The sequence below is a fragment of the Mandrillus leucophaeus genome, unplaced genomic scaffold (genome assembly GCF_000951045.1).
Source record: "Mandrillus leucophaeus isolate KB7577 unplaced genomic scaffold, Mleu.le_1.0 Scaffold394, whole genome shotgun sequence".
Taxonomy (NCBI): Eukaryota; Metazoa; Chordata; class Mammalia; order Primates; family Cercopithecidae; genus Mandrillus; species Mandrillus leucophaeus.
Genome location: NW_012104187.1, coordinates 2,434,339 through 2,455,876, shown reverse-complemented (window position 1 = coordinate 2,455,876; position 21,538 = coordinate 2,434,339). Strand labels below are relative to the sequence as shown.

The window sequence follows — 21,538 nt, the reverse complement described above, 5'->3', positions numbered from 1 at the left end:
AGATGGGAAAGAAAGAGAGAAAGCAGGCCTGTATTGATTCTGAAGTATCTTTTTTCTGTGTATATTTTGACTAACCAATTTTTATTTCATTAAACTTTAAGTCCTCATTCTTTATTTCATCTAACATCTTTATTTGATTGTGATTTTTCAAAATTAAAGTGCACTCAGCTAGTAATCATTACTAGCAAGGGAGAAATAATTAGGTTAGAATATTTCAAGTCTGACATTGTCTTTCAGCATTCAGTGATTAATCTGCTTCATACTCACCCATTGTGATTGGGGGTTTCAGTAGTTAGTTATGAACTAGCCCTAGGCTTAGAGTCTAGGTGAGGAATTTTGACATCCATTATAATTGGGATAAAAGTTGTGCCATTGATGCATGAAAAATTGAACCACAGAATAAAGCTTCTCACAGTGAGTGTATTTGTGCATTTGAACTAGCATGATTAGTGTACTTGTATATTTCTTTAATAAATATAATAATTTCACTAAAGGATAATTCAATTTCACCAGTTGGTTTTAGGTACTAAATAGAGTGTGGCAATATTAAGCTGATTTAAAGACCATTGTAGGGTCCTGGTGATCTAACTCTTGTTCCCATCTCTTAGCTTTCACATCTGGTAGTTAACGCAGGAGGGGTTGCTGCCATGATTGAGTGCATTGGGTCCTGCAAAGGGAACACACGGCTGCCTGGCATCATGATGCTTGGTTATGTAGCAGCTCATTCTGAGAACCTAGCAATGGCGGTCATCATTTCTAAGGTTTGTTCTTGCTTCATTTTCCTCTAGTTGCAGTAAGAAATTCTAAGAGAGAACCACAGATTAATGTTCTCCCACAGAATACAAGATATAACTGACTGAAGCAAAAAAATTTTGATTGTTTCAATGCTTATTAGCAAGTTTTATTAGCAAGGTTATAGGAAGTTTAAAGTTTTACTCAGTGTTTCTGAGTAAACAGAATATCAGCTTTTTTGAGCATTAGTATTATCTATATTTAAATATTATTTGTGCCTTGAAGGATTAATTGTACATATCTACAAACATGTAAATCTTACCTTGGTTAGAAACACCTATTTGTAAATGCCATGCCCAGTAGTCATTTTCAGTATTCTGGGAGGTCTATATACCCCTCCATTTCCTGCCACCTGAGTGGGAGATGACAATGGCTTGGAGATCCCTTTTTATCCACTTTCTCTTCTTCAGCTTTTATGAACTATTTCTCTTCTTAGATTTAGGCAATTCAGAGCACGTGTCAGATAGCAGTGTTTTTGTTTCCATGCTCTAGGGATTTTGCTTTATCTCAGTTCACAACTTTGTAAGAACCCCTCATCTAGTGCAGCCCTGGCACATAGTAGGTACTTATGAAATGTGTGCTAATGAATAAATATTGATCTCTGGACGAATGCTTCAAAGCCTGTGTGCTTACAGTGTGTGTGGTGACCCTCTGGGCCGTGGGTTTCTTATCAGCATAGAAAACCTGCTGCTGTATGTTAAACAGAAATGTGGATTTTTTTTTTATCCCTTATTAATCCTCAGAATAAAAATGAGCCTCAGATCTTTATTTTCTACCTATTTCATGGTAATTCTTTGCTTTACTCCCTTTTATCCTGCTCTTTTCCTTTTGTTCTTCTGTTACCACAGACTGTGATAGTGACTAGAGCAATGGTGGTGCTTTCTGAAGGGTCACAGTAAGGATGTTACTAGGATTTTGATCCTTGGTTCTTTTGTGGATAGTCATGAAGCTTATGCATGGGAAGAATGATGAAAGAAGAAGCAATTGCCGTTGCTTCCCATATGTCTTCCTGAAACTAACCAGGAAGCTCTCCCCTTCTTTGGCTTAAGGTTACTGCTGGCCTTTCCCACCTGGTTTGTTTTTCAGATAGAGATCAAGGTGTTGCTTGCTGAAACTCCAGCAGTTTCAGGCAAGCCACATAGTATGGTAGCACTCTCTCCTTTTCCTGTGTGGTATTATAAAGACTAGCAATAATACCTTACATTTAAATAGTAATTTTAAAGCAAATTTTCATTCCTTATCTTATTTGTTATTCGTGACAACTGAGGCCAAAAAGTCAGAGCTTTGGGGATGGAGTAGAGGCACTGTCTCCTTTTCCTCCTGCTTCTTCAGTCTTGTTACATCCTGGACATGTGGACTTTCTGGAAAGTTGCTTCATTCTGGAGACAGGTCTGACCTTTAATATTGGCAGACATACATTTTTAGTTGTAGGAAAGAAACCAATGAAGAAATATAGCTGATCTCTTCAGGAAATTGGTCTTAATAACCAAATTAAAAAGCAAAGAATAAAAGTATATATGATGATTCTGGCCTTTGCTATGGTAGCATAACCATGGGATCTTTTTTTGTGGTACTAAATTTAAGGTGATTACCATAATCTCAAATTAGTGAGCAAATCACACCTATACAGAATTTGGAATTAGAATTTGATTTTTTAAAATTGTGCCTTGGGTATACAAAATGTAATATATTTGAGGCTCTTTAGTTAATTCTGTTTTTATTATTTAGATAAAATTGAAGCCTAAGATGCGAAATGTAAGCATGTGCTGTGTAACAAAAGTAATCATTGTTGTTTTGACATCCAATCATGTTAAAGTGGAAAGAACTATAATTTAAAAGTTGGCCATAATTGATGGAAAATTATTTATGTACTGTTTCAGGAAAGGTGTTGGTGAATATATTCCGTTGACAAGGTACTTAGATAGGATTCTTACTGATTTATTTTATTCTCAGGCTTATTATATCAGGTTTATTATATTTGGTGAAAAGAATTTCTTTGAAGATTCTAAATTAACTTTTTAACAAAGGAAAATAAAAGATTTTAAAATTCTAAACATTTTTAGTTTGTCACAGTAAAATCTGGCTTTGCGTATTTCCTAGTCTGTGATATCTGTTGTTTGGTTAAATACCTCTCTATTTGGGGGATAAAAGCTAGTAGAGAAATTCTTGGTTTAGTTGAATTGTTACAGATATTAAGGTAATTTAGTTCTAGTCATTTTATTGACTTAAGAAATGACAGCCCCTGTGATGTGCTCATTTATTGAACCGTTTAAGAAAAAAAGGATCAAGGCCGAAATGATTTCTTCTCGTGTTTGAGAGACATGGAAGACTCTTTAATCCTGCTGTAGATTCATAACACTTGCTCTTTTGATCCACGCTGCAGGGTATACCCCAGTTGTCAGTCTGCTTGTCAGAAGAACCAGAAGATCATATTAAGGCTGCAGCTGCTTGGGCCTTAGGACAGATCGGAAGGCACACTCCTGAACACGCACGGGCTGTTGCAGTCACAAATACTTTGCCAGTTCTGCTTTCTTTGTACATGTCAACAGAAAGTTCTGAGGATCTCCAAGTAAAAGTAAGTGCTTAATTCTGTTTCATGAAGATTTTGGCTCATTTAAAAAATATGTCATTTAAAATCTCTTTGTTTTCATCATGGACAATATTGTTTTATGAGTCAAGAAATACAAATTTATCAGAATTGACTTCACTCTTCTTTGAAAATGAGTTACCCTGTCTCTAAAAATCAGTGATATATTTTAGAGAAAGTTCTCTGTGGGTACAAAGTTGTTTGTAAAATGAATGGTTATTGCATTCTGCATTCCTTTTGACTTATGAAGTAGAAATTGAAGAATAATAGAATTTTTTAGTTTGAATTTGCAAGAGAGACCTCTAGTTCATTTTACTTTTAAAAGTGGAATCCAAAAGAATTTAAGGTACCTTTCAAATGTATCATATAACTAGTCAGCAGGTATTTTTGAACCCGTAATTTGCCTCTTTAATTCCAAGGCCACCTGACCTTTTAATTATATGTCTTGTATTTGTTTCTTTAAAAAATTATCTGTAAGACTCACTAAATTAAATATTTTTAAATCATGCATTTTAAAAGGCAGATTTTCTGAAATATTACTGACTACTAAAATGATTCACAAAACGTGAATATGAAGAAGGATGGATTGTTTAATGATTTTAGAATTTTAAAAAAAGAAATAAAATGTTTTCCAGCATAGTTCCTATTAGGAAAACATGTATGTTTTTGAAAGCAGCTTGTAAAATTGACTTGGATTGAGGGAAGTTCACAGAAAAGACAATAATTTAACAGTAAATTAAATTATATTTACATTTTAATTAAAACAGTAAACTAACAAATAGAAAAACAATTTGGTGAAACTTTAGATGGCATAATGAGATGGGAAGTTTACTTGAACTATACACTTAAGGGACTCTGAAAGTTATGTATAGCAAATTATCTATTTGACTTGTAAATTTTATAAAAGCAAATTTACGTGTATTTGGTCATGTTTGCATATTATTTCTCTACTAATTCCTTGAGGGAAATTGGTTTCTAAGATTTAACATTTTTTTCTCAGTTTTTATAAGGCTTTCTAGACCAATAATAATTTAATAGATTTAGAACTTCCCTCATATGTCTCTCACATGTGTATTCTTTGGCAATGCTTGGTAAAGAGAGAAAGATTGACAATATAAAGTCTTTTCTAGTTTAGCAGGTCTCTTTAACTTTCTGGTGAGAAACCAAAACTCTATTCCCAGCTTTGAGTTGTCCAAGCACAGCTGATATACATGTATACATGTGTATAATGTTAGTCTACATATGTAGTCCTCTTTTGGCTTTGTATTTCTTTAACCCATTATCATTGTTGTTTTTCTGCTCTTCCTTTCCTTCTCCTCTTCCGTCCTCTCCTGCCACCCTCCTGAGTTTCCTCTTAAGGTTTGGAAATAAAGTAAAGGGATATATGAGCTAGAGCATTAATCATTAATAGTGGACTCAGTAGTAATTTCAGCTTGAGAAGCCCTTGCAAATAGTCCCTTAGGCGAGAGTATGTACTTTTTATATGCTACTACCTTATATAACTTGCTTTTTAATAAATTATTATGATACTATATTGTATGCATATCGTTGGAGAAAAATAAATTTGAAAAGTTCACTTTTTGAAGTAAGATAAATATCATTTTGTTTAACAAGTGGTATTTTTAGGTTAACTAATAGAAATTAACTTCCTTCTGCCTATATTTAGTACAGTATTACTGTCAGGAAATACACTTAGTGGTAAGTTAAAAAGTTACCAATCATTATTCCATCAATAATCTTTTAAAGGCTTCAGGCCCATTCAAATATTTTATTATTGTAGAGATTTGGTCATTCTTTTTTCTTTCCCCACGGTCTCTTGAATTCTATCAGCTGTTATTTTAAAGGGTGTAGAATAAACGTCCATTCAAGCCTGTTCAATTTGACACCATCTCAGTAGGGAAAAGTGTATCCAAGAGTGTCAAGAACTGTCTAATGGTATTTCTCATTTGTTACTCTATGGCAGCTTTCAAATTATAAGCCCATGTTGAAGTTCATTTTGTCCCAAAGGCATGTCAGCTTCTGTAAGCATTCTCTAATTGGTTTCCATGCAGGAGAACCAATGAGCAGTTTTTTGGAATTTCTCTTATGTTTTCTTTGGAGAAATAACTATTCAGACCCTTTGCTCATTTTAAATTGGGTTACTTATCTTTTTATTATTGAATTGTAAGAGTTCTTTGTATATTCTGGGTACAAGTTCTTATAAAATGTATGATTTGCAAATACTTTCTCACATTCTATAGATTTTCTTACTATTTGCTCCCATGTTATTCCAAATCTCTTAATAAAAATGGAGAATAATTTTTTTTCTAATAAGCTTATCTACATGTTTTGAAAATTTTCATTCAAATATATCTTTATTTGTTTGGATTTAGAGGCATCATATTGAAATTTGGCATTGAATCAGCTCATTCTAGTTATAAAACTATGTTTAAGATAGTTATTTAATTATTGTGTTCTTATGGTAATAGTCGTTCCTCCTTCCTTTTTTAGCAGTGTTATTGAGCTATAGTTCACATGCCTTACCTTTATCCATTTAGAGTGTACCATTTAATGGTTTTGGGTATATTTACAGAATTGTGAAACCACCACCACTATCTAATTTTAGAATATTTTTATTCCCCACAAAAGAAATGCTACACATTAGTTGTGATTCTGTATCCCCTCTGCCTAGCCCCAGGCAACCATTAATTTACTGTCTCTATGGATTTTCCTCTTTTGGACATGTCATTTAATGGAGTCATACAACATATATAACCTTTTTAGAGATAGGGTTTCTTTCTGTTGCAGACTGGAGTGCAGTGGCATAATCATAACTCATTGCAGCTTTGAACTCCTGGGCCCAAGTGATCCTCCTGCCTTAGGCCCCCAAGTAGCTAAGACTACAAGTGTGTACTGCCACATCTGGCTAATTAATTTTTTCTTTTTTTGGAGAGACAGGGTCTCACTGTGTTGCCCAGGCTGGTCTTAAACTCCTGGCCTCAAACAGTCCCTCCCTTGGCCTCCCAAAGCACTGGGATAAGAGGTGTGAGCCACCACACCTAGCCATGTGCCTGGCTTCTTTACTACTTAGTTGAAGTTTCACAGTTCGTCCATGTTGTGGCATATATCAGTATTTTGTTCCTTTCCATTGCCAATACAATATTCTGTTGTATTAACATGTCACATTTTGTTTATCCATTTACCAGCTGATGGATGTTGGATTATTTCTACTCTTGACTGTTATGAGTAATGCTGTTATGAACATTATTGTAACAAGTTTTCATGTGGATGTGTGTTTTCATTTCTCTTGGGTATTTACCCAGGGATGAAATTGCTGGGTCAATGGATAACTCTGTTTAACATCTGGAGAAACTGCCCAACTGTTTTCCAGTGTACTACCAGCAAGGTAGTACATCTTTGCCAACTCTTGTTATTATCTTTATTTTTGATTGTAGCCATCCTAGTGGGTTTGAATTGGTATCTCATTGTGGTTTTGATTTGCATTTGTCAAATGGCTAATGATGTTGAAAATCTTTTCATATGCTTATTGGCTGTTCATACATCTTCTTTAGAGAGATGTCTATTCAGACCCTTTGCTCATTTTAAACTGTGTTATTTATCTTTTTATTATTGAGTTATAAGAGTTCTTTGTATATTCTGGATGCAAGATCTTATCAGATGTATGATTTACAAGTATTTTCTCACATTCTATGGGTTGTCTTATTTTCTTGATGATATTGTTTGCAGCACAAAAGTTTTAAATTTTAATTAAATTCAGTTGATTGATTTTTGTTATTGTTGCATATGCTTTTTGTGTTGTATCTAAGAAGGCTTTGTCTAACCAAAGGTCATAAAGATTTACTCCTATGTTCCTCTTCATTTTAATAGCTGTTACTCTTTGGACCACAATGCTTTCAGAATAAAAATAACTTTCTGAAAAGAATTTTTTGAAATTTTTAAGAGTTTTTCAAGATAATTGTATTAGCCTGTTCTCACACTGCTGTAAATAACTACCTGAGACTGTGTAATTGATAAAGAAAAGAAGTTTAATTGACTCACAGTTCTGTATGTTGTACAGGAAGCGTGGCTGGGAGGCTTCATGAAACTTACAATCATGGCAGAAGGCAAAGGGGAAATAAGAATGTCTTCACATCATGGAGCAGGAGAGAGGGAGTGAAGGTGGAGGTGCTACACACTTTTAAACAAGCAGATCTCATGAGAACTCTGATATGGTTTGGCTCTGTGTCCCCACCCAAATCTCATTTTGAATTGTACTCCCATAATTCCCATGTGTTGTGGGAGGGACCCAGTGGGAGATAATTTGAATCATGGGGATGGTTTCCCCCATACTGTTCTTGTGGTAGGGATTAAGTCTCATGATATCTGATGGTTTTATCAGGGGTTTCCACTGTTGCATCTTTCTCATTTTCTCTTGCCACTGCCATGTAAGAAGTGCTTTTTGTCTCTTGCCATGATTCTGAGGCCTCCCCAGTCATGTGGAACTGTAACTCCAGTTAAACCTCTTTTTCTTCCCCATGTCGGGTATGTCTTTATCAGCTGCATGAAAAAAGACTAATACAAACTCTACCATGAGACAGCACTAGGGGGAGGGTGCTAAAGCATCAGAAGCCACCCCCATGATCCAATCACCACCCACCAGGCCCCAACACAGATAGCAGGCCATACTGTTGATAAGGTTTACTTTCTAACACTGGGAGCAAGCCACATCAATAATCCATTAAGGAAAGCAACAATGAGTAATTTTTGATATTCTTCCAATTTTCAGTGAAAAGCAGTTTAAATTGTGTTGGTTTCCCATAGTATTGTCAATTTTATTTTGTTAATTGCTATTTTTATGTGTAGTGTTAAGAGGTAAAAAATAGTGTTGTTATGTGGTTTTTCCAATAGCCCGAATCGGGGAGGATACAGTCAGTTTTTAGAAATGATAGAAAAATGAATGAATTTAGAACTGTAGATGCTATGCTAGTTAATAAGGAAACCAGGCTCAAACCCTCAGAATGCCCTCAATATATAGCTCAGGATTCCTTCTCTGACATCATCATATATTGTGTCTAAGGATAAACATTAACTACTAAATGCAGTGACAATTAGCAAAATTTATAATCTGTTATTCATTAGTCCAAGGTAAGATATTACTTGATTTACTGAGTTAGGTAAATAGAAGAGGTTTTTTTTGTTGCTGCTGTTTTTGTTTTTGAGACAGAGTCTCGCTCTGTCACCCAGGCTGGAGTACAGTGGTGCAATCTTGGCTCACTGAAACCTCCGCCTTCTGGGTTCACGCCATTCTTCTGCCTCAGCCTCCCAAGTAGCTGGGACTACAGGTGCCCGCCACCATGCCCGGCTAATTTTTTGTATTTTTAGTAGAGACGGGGTTTCACCATGTTAGCCAGGATGGTCTCGATCTCCTGACCTCGTGATTCGCCCGCCTCGGCCTCCCAAAGTGCTGGGAATAGACGTGAGCCACCACGCCTGGCTGGGAGAGTTTTTTTGGCCCCATAAAATTTCTGTATAATTCATAGTATGGAGTTGTAAGAGCTATTTTATTTTGCTCACAGCCATAAACAACCAATCATAATGAGTATCTTCTAGAAGATAACGAATCTTAAAACCAACATGTGACATGATCTTGTATGTAGAAAATCCTAAGGAATTCACACACACAGACACACACACACGTGCACACACACACACACACACAAATCATAGAACTAATAAGAGTTCAACAAAGTCATGGGATACAAGATCAATATACAAAAATCAATTGTATTTTCTTTTTTGAGACGGTCTTACTGTGTTGCCCAGGCTGGGCTGCTGCCCAGGCTGGAGTGCACTGGCGCAATCTCAGCTTACTGCAACCTCCACCTCCCAGGTTCAAGTGATTCTTGTGCCTCAGCCTCCTGAGTAGTTGGGATTACAGGCATGTACCACCATGCCTGGCTAATTTTTTTGGTATGTTTAGTGGAAACAGGGTTTTGCCATGTTGGCCAGGCTGGTCTTGAACTCCTGAGCTCAAATGATCCACCTGCCTTGGCCCCCCAAAGTGGATGGGATTACAGGCATGAGCCACTGCTGCTGGCCTCTCAATTTTATTTTCATATACAGGTAACAAACAATTCAAATATGAAATTAAGAAAATAATTTTATTCATAATAACATCAAGAATTAAATACATACAAATTACCACAAGTTTAAGACTAGTACCCTGAAAACTATAAAACATAACTTAAAAAATAAATTATGAGACATTCTATGTTCATGAACTGGAAGATTCAATATTGTTAAACTGGCAATACTCTAAACTGATCTATATATTTAACATAATATCTATCAAAATCCTAGCTGGCTTTTTTATCCCCCCAGAAATTGAGAAGCTTACCTGAAAATTCATGTGGAAATGAAAAGAACCCAGACTAGCAAAACAATCTTGAAAAAGAAAAACTTAACACTGCCCAATTTCAAAATGTACCACAAAGCTATAGTAATCAAGATAATGTGGTACTTGCTTATAGAAAGACATATGTATCAATGGAATTGAATTGAGAATCTGAAATAAACCCTTTTTATCATCTGATTTTTCATAAAGATGCCAAGGCAATTTAATGTGGAAAGAATAGTCTTTTCAACAAAAGTGCTGGGACAATTGTATTATCAAGTAAAAATATTAATTTGGACCCCTATCTCATACCGTATACCAGAGTTATCTCAAAATGGATCATAGATCTAAATATAAATGTTAAGTCTATAATCTCTTCGAAGAAACCTAGGAATAAATTTGTGTGACCTCAGGTTAGGCAATTATTTTTTAGATATTTTACCTAAACACAAGTGATTTTAAAAATTGATAAATTATATTTCATCAAAATAAAAAAAAACTCTTATGCTTCAAAAGACACCATTAAGCCTGGGCACATGACTTATGCCCATAATCCCAACACTTTGGAGGACAAGGCAAGAGGATCACTTGAGGTGAGGCGTTTTGAGACCAGCATGGGCAACATAGTGAGACTCTATCTCTACAAAAAAACAACAAAACTAGCAGAGTGTGGTGGTGCATCCCTGGAGTCCCAGCTACTTGGGAGGCTAAGGCAGGAGGATTACTTGAGCCCAAGAATTTGAGGCTGCAGTGAGCTATGACCCTGACACTGCACTGCAGCCTGGGTAACAAAGTGAGATCCTGTCTTTAAAAAAGAAAAAGTTAACATTAAGAAAATGAAAAGACAAGCCACACAAACTTGGAGAAAACATTTGCAATTCAAGAAAGGAGTTTAAGTCTTTTTTTTTTTTTTTTTGAGACAGAGTCTCAGCCTCCTGAGTAGCTGGGACTATAGGCACCCACCACCATACCGGGCTAATTTTTGTATTTTTAGTAGAGACAGGGTTTCACCATGTTGGCCAGGCTGGTCTCGAACTCCTGACCTCAGGTGATCCACCTCCCTTGGCCTCCCAAACTGCTGGGATTCCAGGCCTGAGCCACCGTGCCTGGCTGAGTTTGTCTTTTTAACAACTTTATTGAGATATAATTTACATACCATAAATTCACTCATTTTAGGTACACAATTAAATGATTTTTAGTAACTTTACAGAATTGTGCAACCATCTTCACAATCAAATTTCAGAATATTTTCATCATCCCAGAAGGAAGCCTCATGCCCATTTGTAGTCACTCCCTCTTCCTCCTCTCAATTATACCTACCAGCTCCAGACAACTATAATCTACTTTCTGTCTTTCTAAATTTGACTTTTCTGGACAATCCATATAAATGAAATTATGCAGTATGTGAACTTTTGTGCCTGGTGTCTTTCACTAAGGGTAACATTTGTGAGGTTCGTTCATGTTGTTGCGTGTGTCAGTACTTCATTCCTTTTCATTGTCAAATAGACATGTAAACAAAGTCTTAAGTAACTAGGATTTCTATCATGCTGGATAATACAGCTGATTATGAATTATGATATACATTTCTATCTAGAAGAATGTAATCATAAGCTGATTATATTTCTTCCACATGAAAGATAGTAAAGCTCAGTGAATTTCTAGTGTCATCGGACTCTTTTCTACAGTTCTTGATTAATAACTTAACAACACATCAACTTAGAACTACTAGAATAAGGGTGTCTTTATTGTACAGTGTATGTGATTTCTGCTACACTGTTCAAGGACGTTTTCACTGATAACAGTGAAGTTAAATTTGTTAGCTTGCTAAGATTACCATGATTTAAGATAGTTCCCAAGTATATTGGGAATTTAGAGTTTAATTCCAACTTACATTATACTGCTTGTGGGAAAAAGCTGAGCTGCATATTTTACATTCCTTGTTTTATTTAATCTAATTTGTAAAACAGTGTTTGAGGATAAATGTGTCAAGCAATAAGAGGCTGTGCAAGACTACTTAGCCTGGGTCTCCAGGAAACCTTAAATTCAAGAGATTCTTTACTAATAACAAACCTGTGATAAAGTTTTGCTGAATCGATTTATCAATTAAAAAGTTCATGATGTGAAAATCACAATGCTCCTTGACATTTCAAGAGCATTGCAAAATACTCAGCAGCAAAACAATATGGTGATCTCAGAAGACCAGGTTGGGTAAGGCCTCAGAGAAAGAATAGGTGAAGAGAAAAACCATAAGGGAGCACTGAAGCACAAAACCTCAGTCAAGCAGATGTGAAATTCTAGTGGAAAATAGCTGGAGACAAACCCAACTGTGAAGCTTTCCAACTGAAGGGGACAGCCTTTAAGACAAAGAAAATGAACCACAACTAGCCATGGCCTGAGGGCTGGCTGCCATGATGTGCAGCAGCCCCATCAGGGCCCTTCTCCACTTGTGGCAAGGGTCAGCACCACATGATGTCACCTTGAAATACGGAGTGCAGGAGGGGGTAGAAATGGTACATACGGTACGTATTCTTCTGCTTGTGGGTGATACACTCCCTACTGTTGAGAAGATCTTTTCTCTGCAGTTGAGTTGATCCTATCTGTTTTGCTTCTGTGAATGGGGAAATGTCTACCCACGAGCTATAGCAGCACCTCTGCAAATGCTCATTGAATAATGCACACTGTAGCCATTTTGACTGCCTATGTATAAGCCATGAAATCACGGAGAATATAGAAAGCCTGTAATGACATTCTTCAAAAAACTAAATGATTTTCTTGTACTTGTTGACAAGTAGAAATGGGATGTATTAGTTATCTGTTTCCTGTATACAAATTTTTACTCTAATATAGTACATATTAATTTATAGTCTGTAACTTTGCACTTTATAATTTTAATTTTCTTCTAGGTATTTTAAGAGCTCAGTAATACACTTTACATTTTAAGGCTTAACACAAAGACAACTTGTAGGATATTCTATGATAAAACCAATCAAAGCAGGAGTTTTTTTTTTTTTTTTTTTTTTTTTTGACAGCAATTTAAAAAAATGAAACAACTGCAGCTTAGACCAGGAAGTTGATTTTATTTTCAAATTCCTGTAATGTGAGACTTGAATTCTTGCCAAGGTTTCATTGATTACTTACTTATATATACATTCTGCTTTGTATTTCAAGAGTAAAAAAGCCATAAAGAGTATCCTGCAAAAATGCACTTACTTACCAGCCCTTGAACCATTTCTATATGATGCTCCTCCCAGTATTCTGAAGCATGTGGTTGCACAGTTCAGTAAGGTAAGAAATGCCAGCCTCTAAGGGGAGGAAGAAAATCAAAATGATTTGTTAACTTATTATTATTATTTTTTTCTGTTGGGTCAGTAGCTTTTTCTGTAAGACGGGGTCATGGTTTTACTGCTTAACTCTCACCAATCTGTATGGACAGGGAAGTTACCTTAACAAAATTCACATGTAAATAAAACACTTTCTTCATCCTCACATTTTCCTCAAAGCCTCTACTGTCTTTTTAACTGTTCCCAGAAAATAAAAATCTCATAATAGAGATAATTTATATTGGTAAGTGACTTTTAGTAATCTTTCTAGTGTCTTTCATCTCACTCACCTGGGAGTACTGCAAAGATCATAAAGAGAAAAGGAAAAAGGTTTCTGAGCCACTGAAACATCTTTCACAAAGTTCATGTGCTTTACTGGAGATGTTCTCAGACAGTCATTTGGAGCATATTGACTTATTTTATGAACAATTTTAACAAATATAGCTGTCATATTTCTTAGATTGTTGCAGATTAAATGATAGTAAATGGTAGTAAGGTAGAAAGGTCAAGCTGCTAGAAGTGGGCACAGCCAGCAGAGCTGATTACCAATAGCAAAGGATAAAAGAGAATGACTCTATTACCACAGACACTGACAGTCAGGATGGTGACCCTAAGCTGTCAAGAGCCGGCTAAATTATGCTTAGTGAATTTGGCTTAGGAAAATGGGGTCTGTGCGAGTAGTAGCCCATGGTGGTTATGAGCTCAGGTTCTGAACTGGAGTACCTGGAGTTCCCACTTACCAGCTCTATAATTCTTTAACAAAATATTGACCTCCCTAAACCTTAGTTTGGTTACCCATAAAATGTAAATAATTAGAGTACTTATTTCATAGGGTCATTGTAAAGAGTAAATGAGATATTATTGTATGTTAAGCATTTAGCTCAATCCCAGGCACATATTAAACACTCAAAAGAACAAAAACAACCAAAGAGTTGTATTTAAGAAATAAAATGTGCAAGTAGGTCAGGCTAATTTAAAAGATTTTTAAAAAAAATGAATGGGGGGTGGCAAATTCATTTGAATAGTCAGTTATAATGCTATATAAATGAGAAATTACTATTCATATACTATGGTTCTACAAATAATGAACAAAAACTATGTATTGTTATAACTTTTAAAGTAGTCCCTGCAAATAAGTTTGTCTAGTTTTAGGTCTTCATCTGAAAGATAGAGTCTGCTAACAGCCTTCAGTTCTCTCAACTCTGTTCATGATTTCCAACAGTATAACTGGCCCTCAAGTGCCAGAGCCACGGGAAAGTAGAAGTTTCACATTGCTGAAGCCACTCACCCAGGCAGGATACAGTTCTGTGTATCAAACACCTATGTCCTTTCTTCCTCCTTCCAAGAAAATAACCTCCCCCTCTTAGTTATATGGGATATGGGAGATATAATGGCATGCCCTCTTGACAAACCAACTAAATAACCAAATAATGCAGAGAAAAGACTAAATTACCGCAAGGGAAATTGATCAATTTCTTTCTTTTTTCTTTTTTCTTTTTTTGGGTGCTAAGAAAGTGACCAGCTAATTTGGTCATCTAAGAGTGATAAGGGGTCGGGGCTGCGTAGATCATCTACAGACAGTCATCTGTTCTTGAAGTGGGTAATTGACATTATTTCTGAAAGTTTCATTTTGTAGTTTAATCTTTTAGGCTAGTGAGTGAGATATTCTGGTTTTATTGAAGTAGCTATGAAAGTAAACACTAACCTACATTAAGAGTTCAAAATACATAAAACCAGTGGGATGTGTGGAAGTTAGCCCCAAGTTAAAATAAATACAGTACCTGTATCATATACACTTATCAATGTGCCTTCAGGAATATTTTCTTAATCGAAAGATACCAAAGCACTAAAAAGAGATGATAAAGCAAGGTAGAAGGTGAAGAGGTACTGAAGTGGCTAGGGACAGAGATAGGGAGTAATGAAAATTCTCCAGGCCAAATGAAATATGTAAAACCAATATATTTATGGAATATTACATTTTTACAAATACATACTAGTGCAATCTTTTATTGTCCGTTGATTTATATTATTGTTCTATTAGCAAGATCCTTTCGTGGTTTTAATTATTTGTTAAATGCCTACATGTACCCAGCTCTCTGTTGAGCACTGGGAAACAGACAAAAAGATTAAGTTGTTCTTAAGGGAACTTTATAATGTAGCTGAGGAGAGCAGACAAAACAATTAGAAAACATTTCAATGTACTAGAGTGGGAGATAAACTTGTTTAAAAAAAGGAATGAGTGAATGTAGTCTGAAATGTTTAGATAGGGCTTCAATGGAGGAAGGACAAGTAAAAGGAGCTGGTCTCCTTGCAGAAGGAACAAGATGGGAAAAAAGGGTGTTTCTGTCAGAGGGATAGTAGCAGTGACCAAGGAAGAGAGCAGGACTTCCCACATTGTGAGCCCACCCCTTCCCCAGGACCCTCCTAGTCTGGTCAGTCTTTTTTTTTTTTTTTGTCTCTCATAATAAATTTCTTCATTTCCACTGGCTTTTTCCTGTCAACATGCAAACGTGCTCAAGTCTGCTTGATTCTAAGATCAAAACCTGCAACATCTTTAGCCTTTAGTTCTATCCTACCTTGGTCTACTGATTCCCTCTGTTTTCTCTTTCTGAAACTTTAAAGTTCGTCTTGACTTCCTTACTTGGGACACTTTCCTCAGCTGCTGATAACCTGGCTTCCTCAACTTCCCCTCCACACACAGCTGCCTTTACTCAAGTCTTCAGCACCTTTCTTCACTGTCAGATCCAGTGATGACTTGTTTTTTAGTTTTCATTGGTTGCTTTAAGAAACCTTCTCTTGGATTTATTGATTCCTTACATTTCTGGTCTTCTGTCTCTCTAACATTTCAGTCTCCTTTCTCTGCCTACACTTTAGTATATTTATTCATTTGTTAAACATTTGTCAAACCTCTGTTAGGTACCAGGCTAGAGGGAAATGAATGAATGAAGTCAAGTATAGTTTCTGCCTTCAGTGACATTGTGACAGACATATAATGCATAATTAAAAATTAAAATTAAAATATTGTGTGGTATTTAGGTATTATGTGGTAAGCACACCGATGGTGGTTTGACAGAATGCTGACGGAAGAGAAGGACTCAATTCATCCTGGGATAAGGGGATAGGGGCTTCCAGAGAAGGATTCTTAAAGGAGGTGACACTTGAGCTAAGTCTTAAAAGATGACTAAGAGCTAACCAAGCATAACGGGAGAGGTTTGTGGAGTGTGGAAAGCCATTTTGGGAAGAGGTAACAGCATGGGCAAAGGCAAGAGATGGCACAGCATGCATGCTGTGATGTTACTGAAACAATATTTAGGACGGAGAGTAGTGGTAGCTGGAGAGGTATTTAGGAGCTGGGTCCCAGAGGACCCTTTGTGCCTTGTTAAGGAGCTTGCCTTTAAATTCTCAGGGAACAGAGAGACCTTGAATGGTGTAAGCTTTGTATTTTACATCTGTGAGTGGATCTCCGTTGCCTTTGCCCATGTTCGTTGCCTTTATTTCATTTCTTTAGCCTAAACATTAACACATTCTAAAAAGAGCACATTTCACTTCAAATCATCAGCAGATTTGGCTCATTATGTTATAGGTATATTGGGTATAAATTCTCTTTTACATTTTCTTACATACATTATTGCTTCTCAATAGTAATAATCTAACTTGGAAAAGAAAAGCTGACATTTTATGTGCTTCACTTTGCAAGGTGCTGCCGCATGATAGCAAAGCTCGACGACTTTTCGTAACAAGTGGTGGCCTTAAAAAAGTTCAAGAGATAAAAGCAGAACCTGGTTCTCTCCTTCAAGAATACATCAACAGTATTAACAATTGTTACCCAGAGGAAATAGTGAGGTAGGGAAAATGGACTTTGAAATGTTCAATATTAGAATATAGTTTTTCTGTCTTCAAATCTAGGTTTTATATCCACTGTGTCAAAATGTGGACTTTGAAATATGATGTGAGGCCAATATGTACCTTTATTCCTCTCTTGATCTCTTCCCCCTGCCAAATTAATTAATGATCTGACAGACACGCACATTTCCAATTCAAACTGGAATGTCATCGAAGACATTTTTGTACTAATTTAACACATGCTTTACTAAAGAGTACCCAAATATAGAGTTCAAAGTAACCAGTTTTTAAATTGTGAATATCTGATTATAAAAGGCCTATAGATTCTGATTTTCATAGTTCCCTGCATATTAAACAGATGTTGAGTAACAAAAAAAAGTTACTATCTAAATGCAAAAAAAACCCAAAGTAATGTTTATGATATGCAGGTACTTCAGAGTAATATAGCAAGATGCTATTTTCAAGATTAATAAAAAGATTCATTTTTAAATGAAGTTGATTTGCAGAGCATTCAGCCTAAGCCTCAGTCCTTGTAAACCTAAAGGAGAACTATTCCACTAAACTCAAAATAAATAAAAGCAAAGTTACCAAAAAAAGATAGAATGATTTAAACAACTGAATCTTTAAAAATGCCCCCAACGCATGCAGGATAAAGACATATTTATCTGTGTTTTCTAATCCTACATTTATTTCTTATTTTCTTTGATTAATATTGGAAAATATAAATTCTAATTTTTAAAACTTACATGCTGTAACATATACTTACGTAAGTTGTAACATGTCTGTTAATTCTTCCTATTTAATATCAATAGTGTTTAATACATATGGTAACATTAATTTTAAAAGCACAAAAGCAATTTTAAGATTAACATTTGTTTTCTATCCACATACTTTTACCCAGTAAATTCTTTCCAGAGTTGCAAGTTTGTGCACTTTTAGAAAGTTTATGAGAACTCCTTGACCAAAAGAGTTCCAATAAGTCAGTTTTGAAATATTAATATATATGATACATCAAAGCAGTGATATATCATAACATGTATAATTTGTCTAAATATATAAATTTATTTTTATTTATTTTTTTGAGATGGAGTCTCGCTCTGTCTCCAAACTGGAGTGCAGTAGCACAATCTTGGCTCACTGAGATCTCCGCCTCCTGGGTTCAAGCTATTCTCCTGCCTCAGCCTCCCAAGTAGCTGGGACTACAGGTGTGCGCCACCACTCCCAGCTAATTTTTTGTAGTTTTAGTAGAAACAGGGTTTCACCATGTTGGCCAGGATGGTCTAGCTCTTTTGACCTTGTGATCCACCCACCTTGGTCTCCCAAAGTGCTGGGATTATAGGTGTGAGCCACCATACCGTACCTGGCCACAAATATATATTTTAAAAGTTTATATAACATTCATTTAATGTAAAACCATTAAATGAAGGAAATATTAAAATCTTTTATGAAGAAAATAAAATTAATTTTTATACATGGAATATATGTCCCTTCAGGAAGAATGGTATTTTATATAAGTTTAAGGTAATTTTCAATGCAATTTTGTCACAAAGTTATAGAAAGACGCGAAAAAAAAACAAAAAACAAAACAAAACAAAAAAAAACTAAAGCGTCCCCAGAATGAATGACCTATTAGAATCAACCAATGGTAAGGTGCTTTGTTGAAGAGAAGTTTTTTTCCCACTTTTTTGAAGGCATATTTTAATTGAGCACCAGGAAAATCAGCCAACTCCATCACATTAGAAATTAATCTAGTGCCTTGTCAAAATACCATTGTAAATTTTTAACTGCTCCAGTTCTGTGGGCTGAGATTTTATTTTTAAAATTGGCTAATTATCATAAAGAACTTTGGTTACCTGACTAATGTTTTCAAATTTCTGATATATATATATTTTACCCACACAGGGCAAGTAGGAAAACCTCAGTTATGTCTTAAAGCATTAGGTTCTATAAAATGGTATTTTATAGACATCTTGGAAATGTTGTCCTTCTGTGAAAATAGACAAATATAATCTCAAAATAGTTTTATTTTTACAATTACATAATTCTCGAGAATCACTTGGTGACAACTATTTTAGAATTAATTATCCTTTGTAAGACAGTTTATCAACTGGTACATTCATCGGTCACTAACCTAAACATTTGTTTCATATTGCCTTCTGATTTAGTAATCTTTAAATTTTTTTAATACAGAAAGGTAGGTAAATGAGAGGAAAGGGGTCTGGACTAGACATTAGAAGACCTAAGTTCTGGGCCTGGCTCACTCCACAGCCATAGGGTGTTTTTGAACTCATTTTTCTTCAAAATTTCTGCCTCAGCTGGGATGGGGAAGCAGCTTTGGGGCAACATCTAATTTGGGGAGGGAGATATGGACACAGTCTGCCATTCAGCATATTTCTGGTATCATAACAATATAATAATAACCCCAATTCTCTGTGGGTCTAGGATAAGGTCAATTCGCTTACATTCTTAAAGGCCATTTAGAGGTAAGTTGGGATAGAGGGAAGGAATTTCCTGGTCTTATCTAGAGGCTCATTTTCTTTCCAAAGGAGTATGCTAAGAGCTCAGGCTTAGGTGTCAAAGAGACCTTAATTCCTCTCTCAGTTATAACTACTTACTATAACTAACTATTACCTTGAAGGTAATAGTTAACCCTTTTAGCCACAGTTTCCGCATCTATACAAGGTGATTAAAGATAATTACCTATTTCATATAGTTAGAATTAAATGAGAAAATGCTTAGCCAAAGGGCTACATGTGGCTACTGAGGACTAGAAAAATGGCTAGTATGTCTATTAAACTGAATTTTTAATACTGAATTTAAAATTTAAAAACTGACACTTGATTCAGTTATTGGAAAACTTTTAGATATGTTTGGAACAACTTGTGAGTCTATTTTTTCAACTGCAAATTTTATATAATCCAAATACAGACATACTAGCCTTTTTTTTTTTAAATTAATTTATATTTTTGAGATGGAGTTTCACTCTTGTTGCCCAGGCTGGAGTGCAATGGCACGATCTCGGCTCACTGCAACTGCCACCTCCGGGGTTCAAGCGATTCTCCTGCCTCAGCTTCCTGAGTAGCTGGGATTACAGGCATGCACCACCATTCCCAGCTAATTTTGTATTTTTAGCACAGATGGGGTTTTGCCATGTTGGTCAGGCTGGTCTCGAACTCCTGACCTCAGGTATTCCACCCTCCTCAGCCTCCCAAAGTGCTGGGACTACAGGTGTGAGCCATTGCGCCCGGCCCATACGAGCCATTTTTCTAGTTCTCAGTGGCTGGTGGCTCCCATTCAGTCTACATGTAGTTGGTGGCTCCCATATTTAACATGGTAATAACAATTATTATTAATCTAATATCAATGATAACATCATTATATCAATACTAAGAATACTATATTATTAAATACGTAAAATATTAATATATTAGTATGGTAAATTAAATATTTATTACATTAAAATATAAAAATTATTAATATTTAAATTAAAATGTTAAAATTTTAAAGATATTTAAAAATCTACCTCTTGAATTCATATTATCTGGTGTCTGATACATTTGAAGGCCTAGGAAGGTAAAGTCTGCTTTAAAATTGTTTACTAACTCAGAGAAGAAACAGTTGTGAATTTCTCAGTGTAAGAATACTTCAAAGAAACCCACTGTTAAAAGACAATTTTTTCAAGAGTAAGAGACTGTTAGAGGAGAAACATTCTTTCAGGTAGCTTTTTGGGTGTGTACATAAGTATCTGTTTATGTATGCCTATAAGCACACTACTAAGAAAATACAGCTGTATTTTTTTTTTGGTCCACCTTAACTTGATAAATTGTGGAAGGAATTTTAGTGTAATATAAATTATGAGTTTTTAGGTCAAGCATCTGGGCATAGATAAAGATAACTAACAAAAGGCAAAGCAAGTCTCTAATATTAGGTTTTATCTGGAGAAAATGCCTTCAGAAGCTTAACTATTTTGAGTGATTTGAGAATTTTTGAATTATACTTTATAAATTTTAAAAAATTATTCTAGAATGCCTGCTAAATTTTATTTGACATTCATTTATCTGCATGTAAATTATTTCCATGACATATTAAGCATCTCACAATTGATTGATCCACATATTTAATACTTTATACTAAATCTTGTATAAAATGTTCAATTTATGAATGTAAATGTATAGTACTATAGATGCCCAAGAACTATTGATAGTAAAAATGATTAATTTCATAGGTTTGTATGATACAAGTATTTGTAAATAGTTTTTCAATATGAAATTATATTTTATTAAATAGTTTTTCAATATGAATTATACTCCCAGAAATTTTTGTTTTCCTAGGTGACCACATCTGATTAAAACCCATGCTGAGAATGATCTCTAAGGCAGTTAGAATGCAGAAGTTGATTAGTAACAATAGACTGTGTAGTCTAACTTATGAAAAAGGTCTATTAGCTATGATCCTTAAAGCAACATTGGCCACTTGATATGATTAAAATGAAGTTTCTGTAATAAAATATTGTCACTGGATTGAAGATTCTTGTTTGGAAAATATTCCCATTTGCCATTACATTTATATCCCTTAAATGTTTTGCTACTTCTCTAACACAGTTTTATGAATTCGTATTCTCTT

General features: G+C 35.2%; 1 protein-coding gene across 4 annotated transcripts in view; it reads left to right on the top strand.

Moving 5' to 3' along the window:
* Nucleotides 1–21,538, top strand: part of SPAG6 (sperm associated antigen 6) — a 65,662-nt gene that overhangs the window by 42,993 nt on the left and 1,131 nt on the right. For 2 of the 4 annotated variants that reach the window (XM_011991326.1, XM_011991327.1), the window contains 4 exons: nt 609–761; nt 3,176–3,367; nt 12,921–13,037; nt 16,770–16,915. In XM_011991326.1, coding sequence (XP_011846716.1) covers nt 609–761; nt 3,176–3,367; nt 12,921–13,037; nt 16,770–16,915 — 608 coding nt within the window. Of the gene's footprint in view, nt 1–608; nt 762–3,175; nt 3,368–12,920; nt 13,038–16,769; nt 16,916–17,816; nt 17,895–21,538 lie in introns of all 4 variants that reach the window. The other 2 variants (XM_011991328.1, XM_011991329.1) reach the window with 2 other exon arrangements.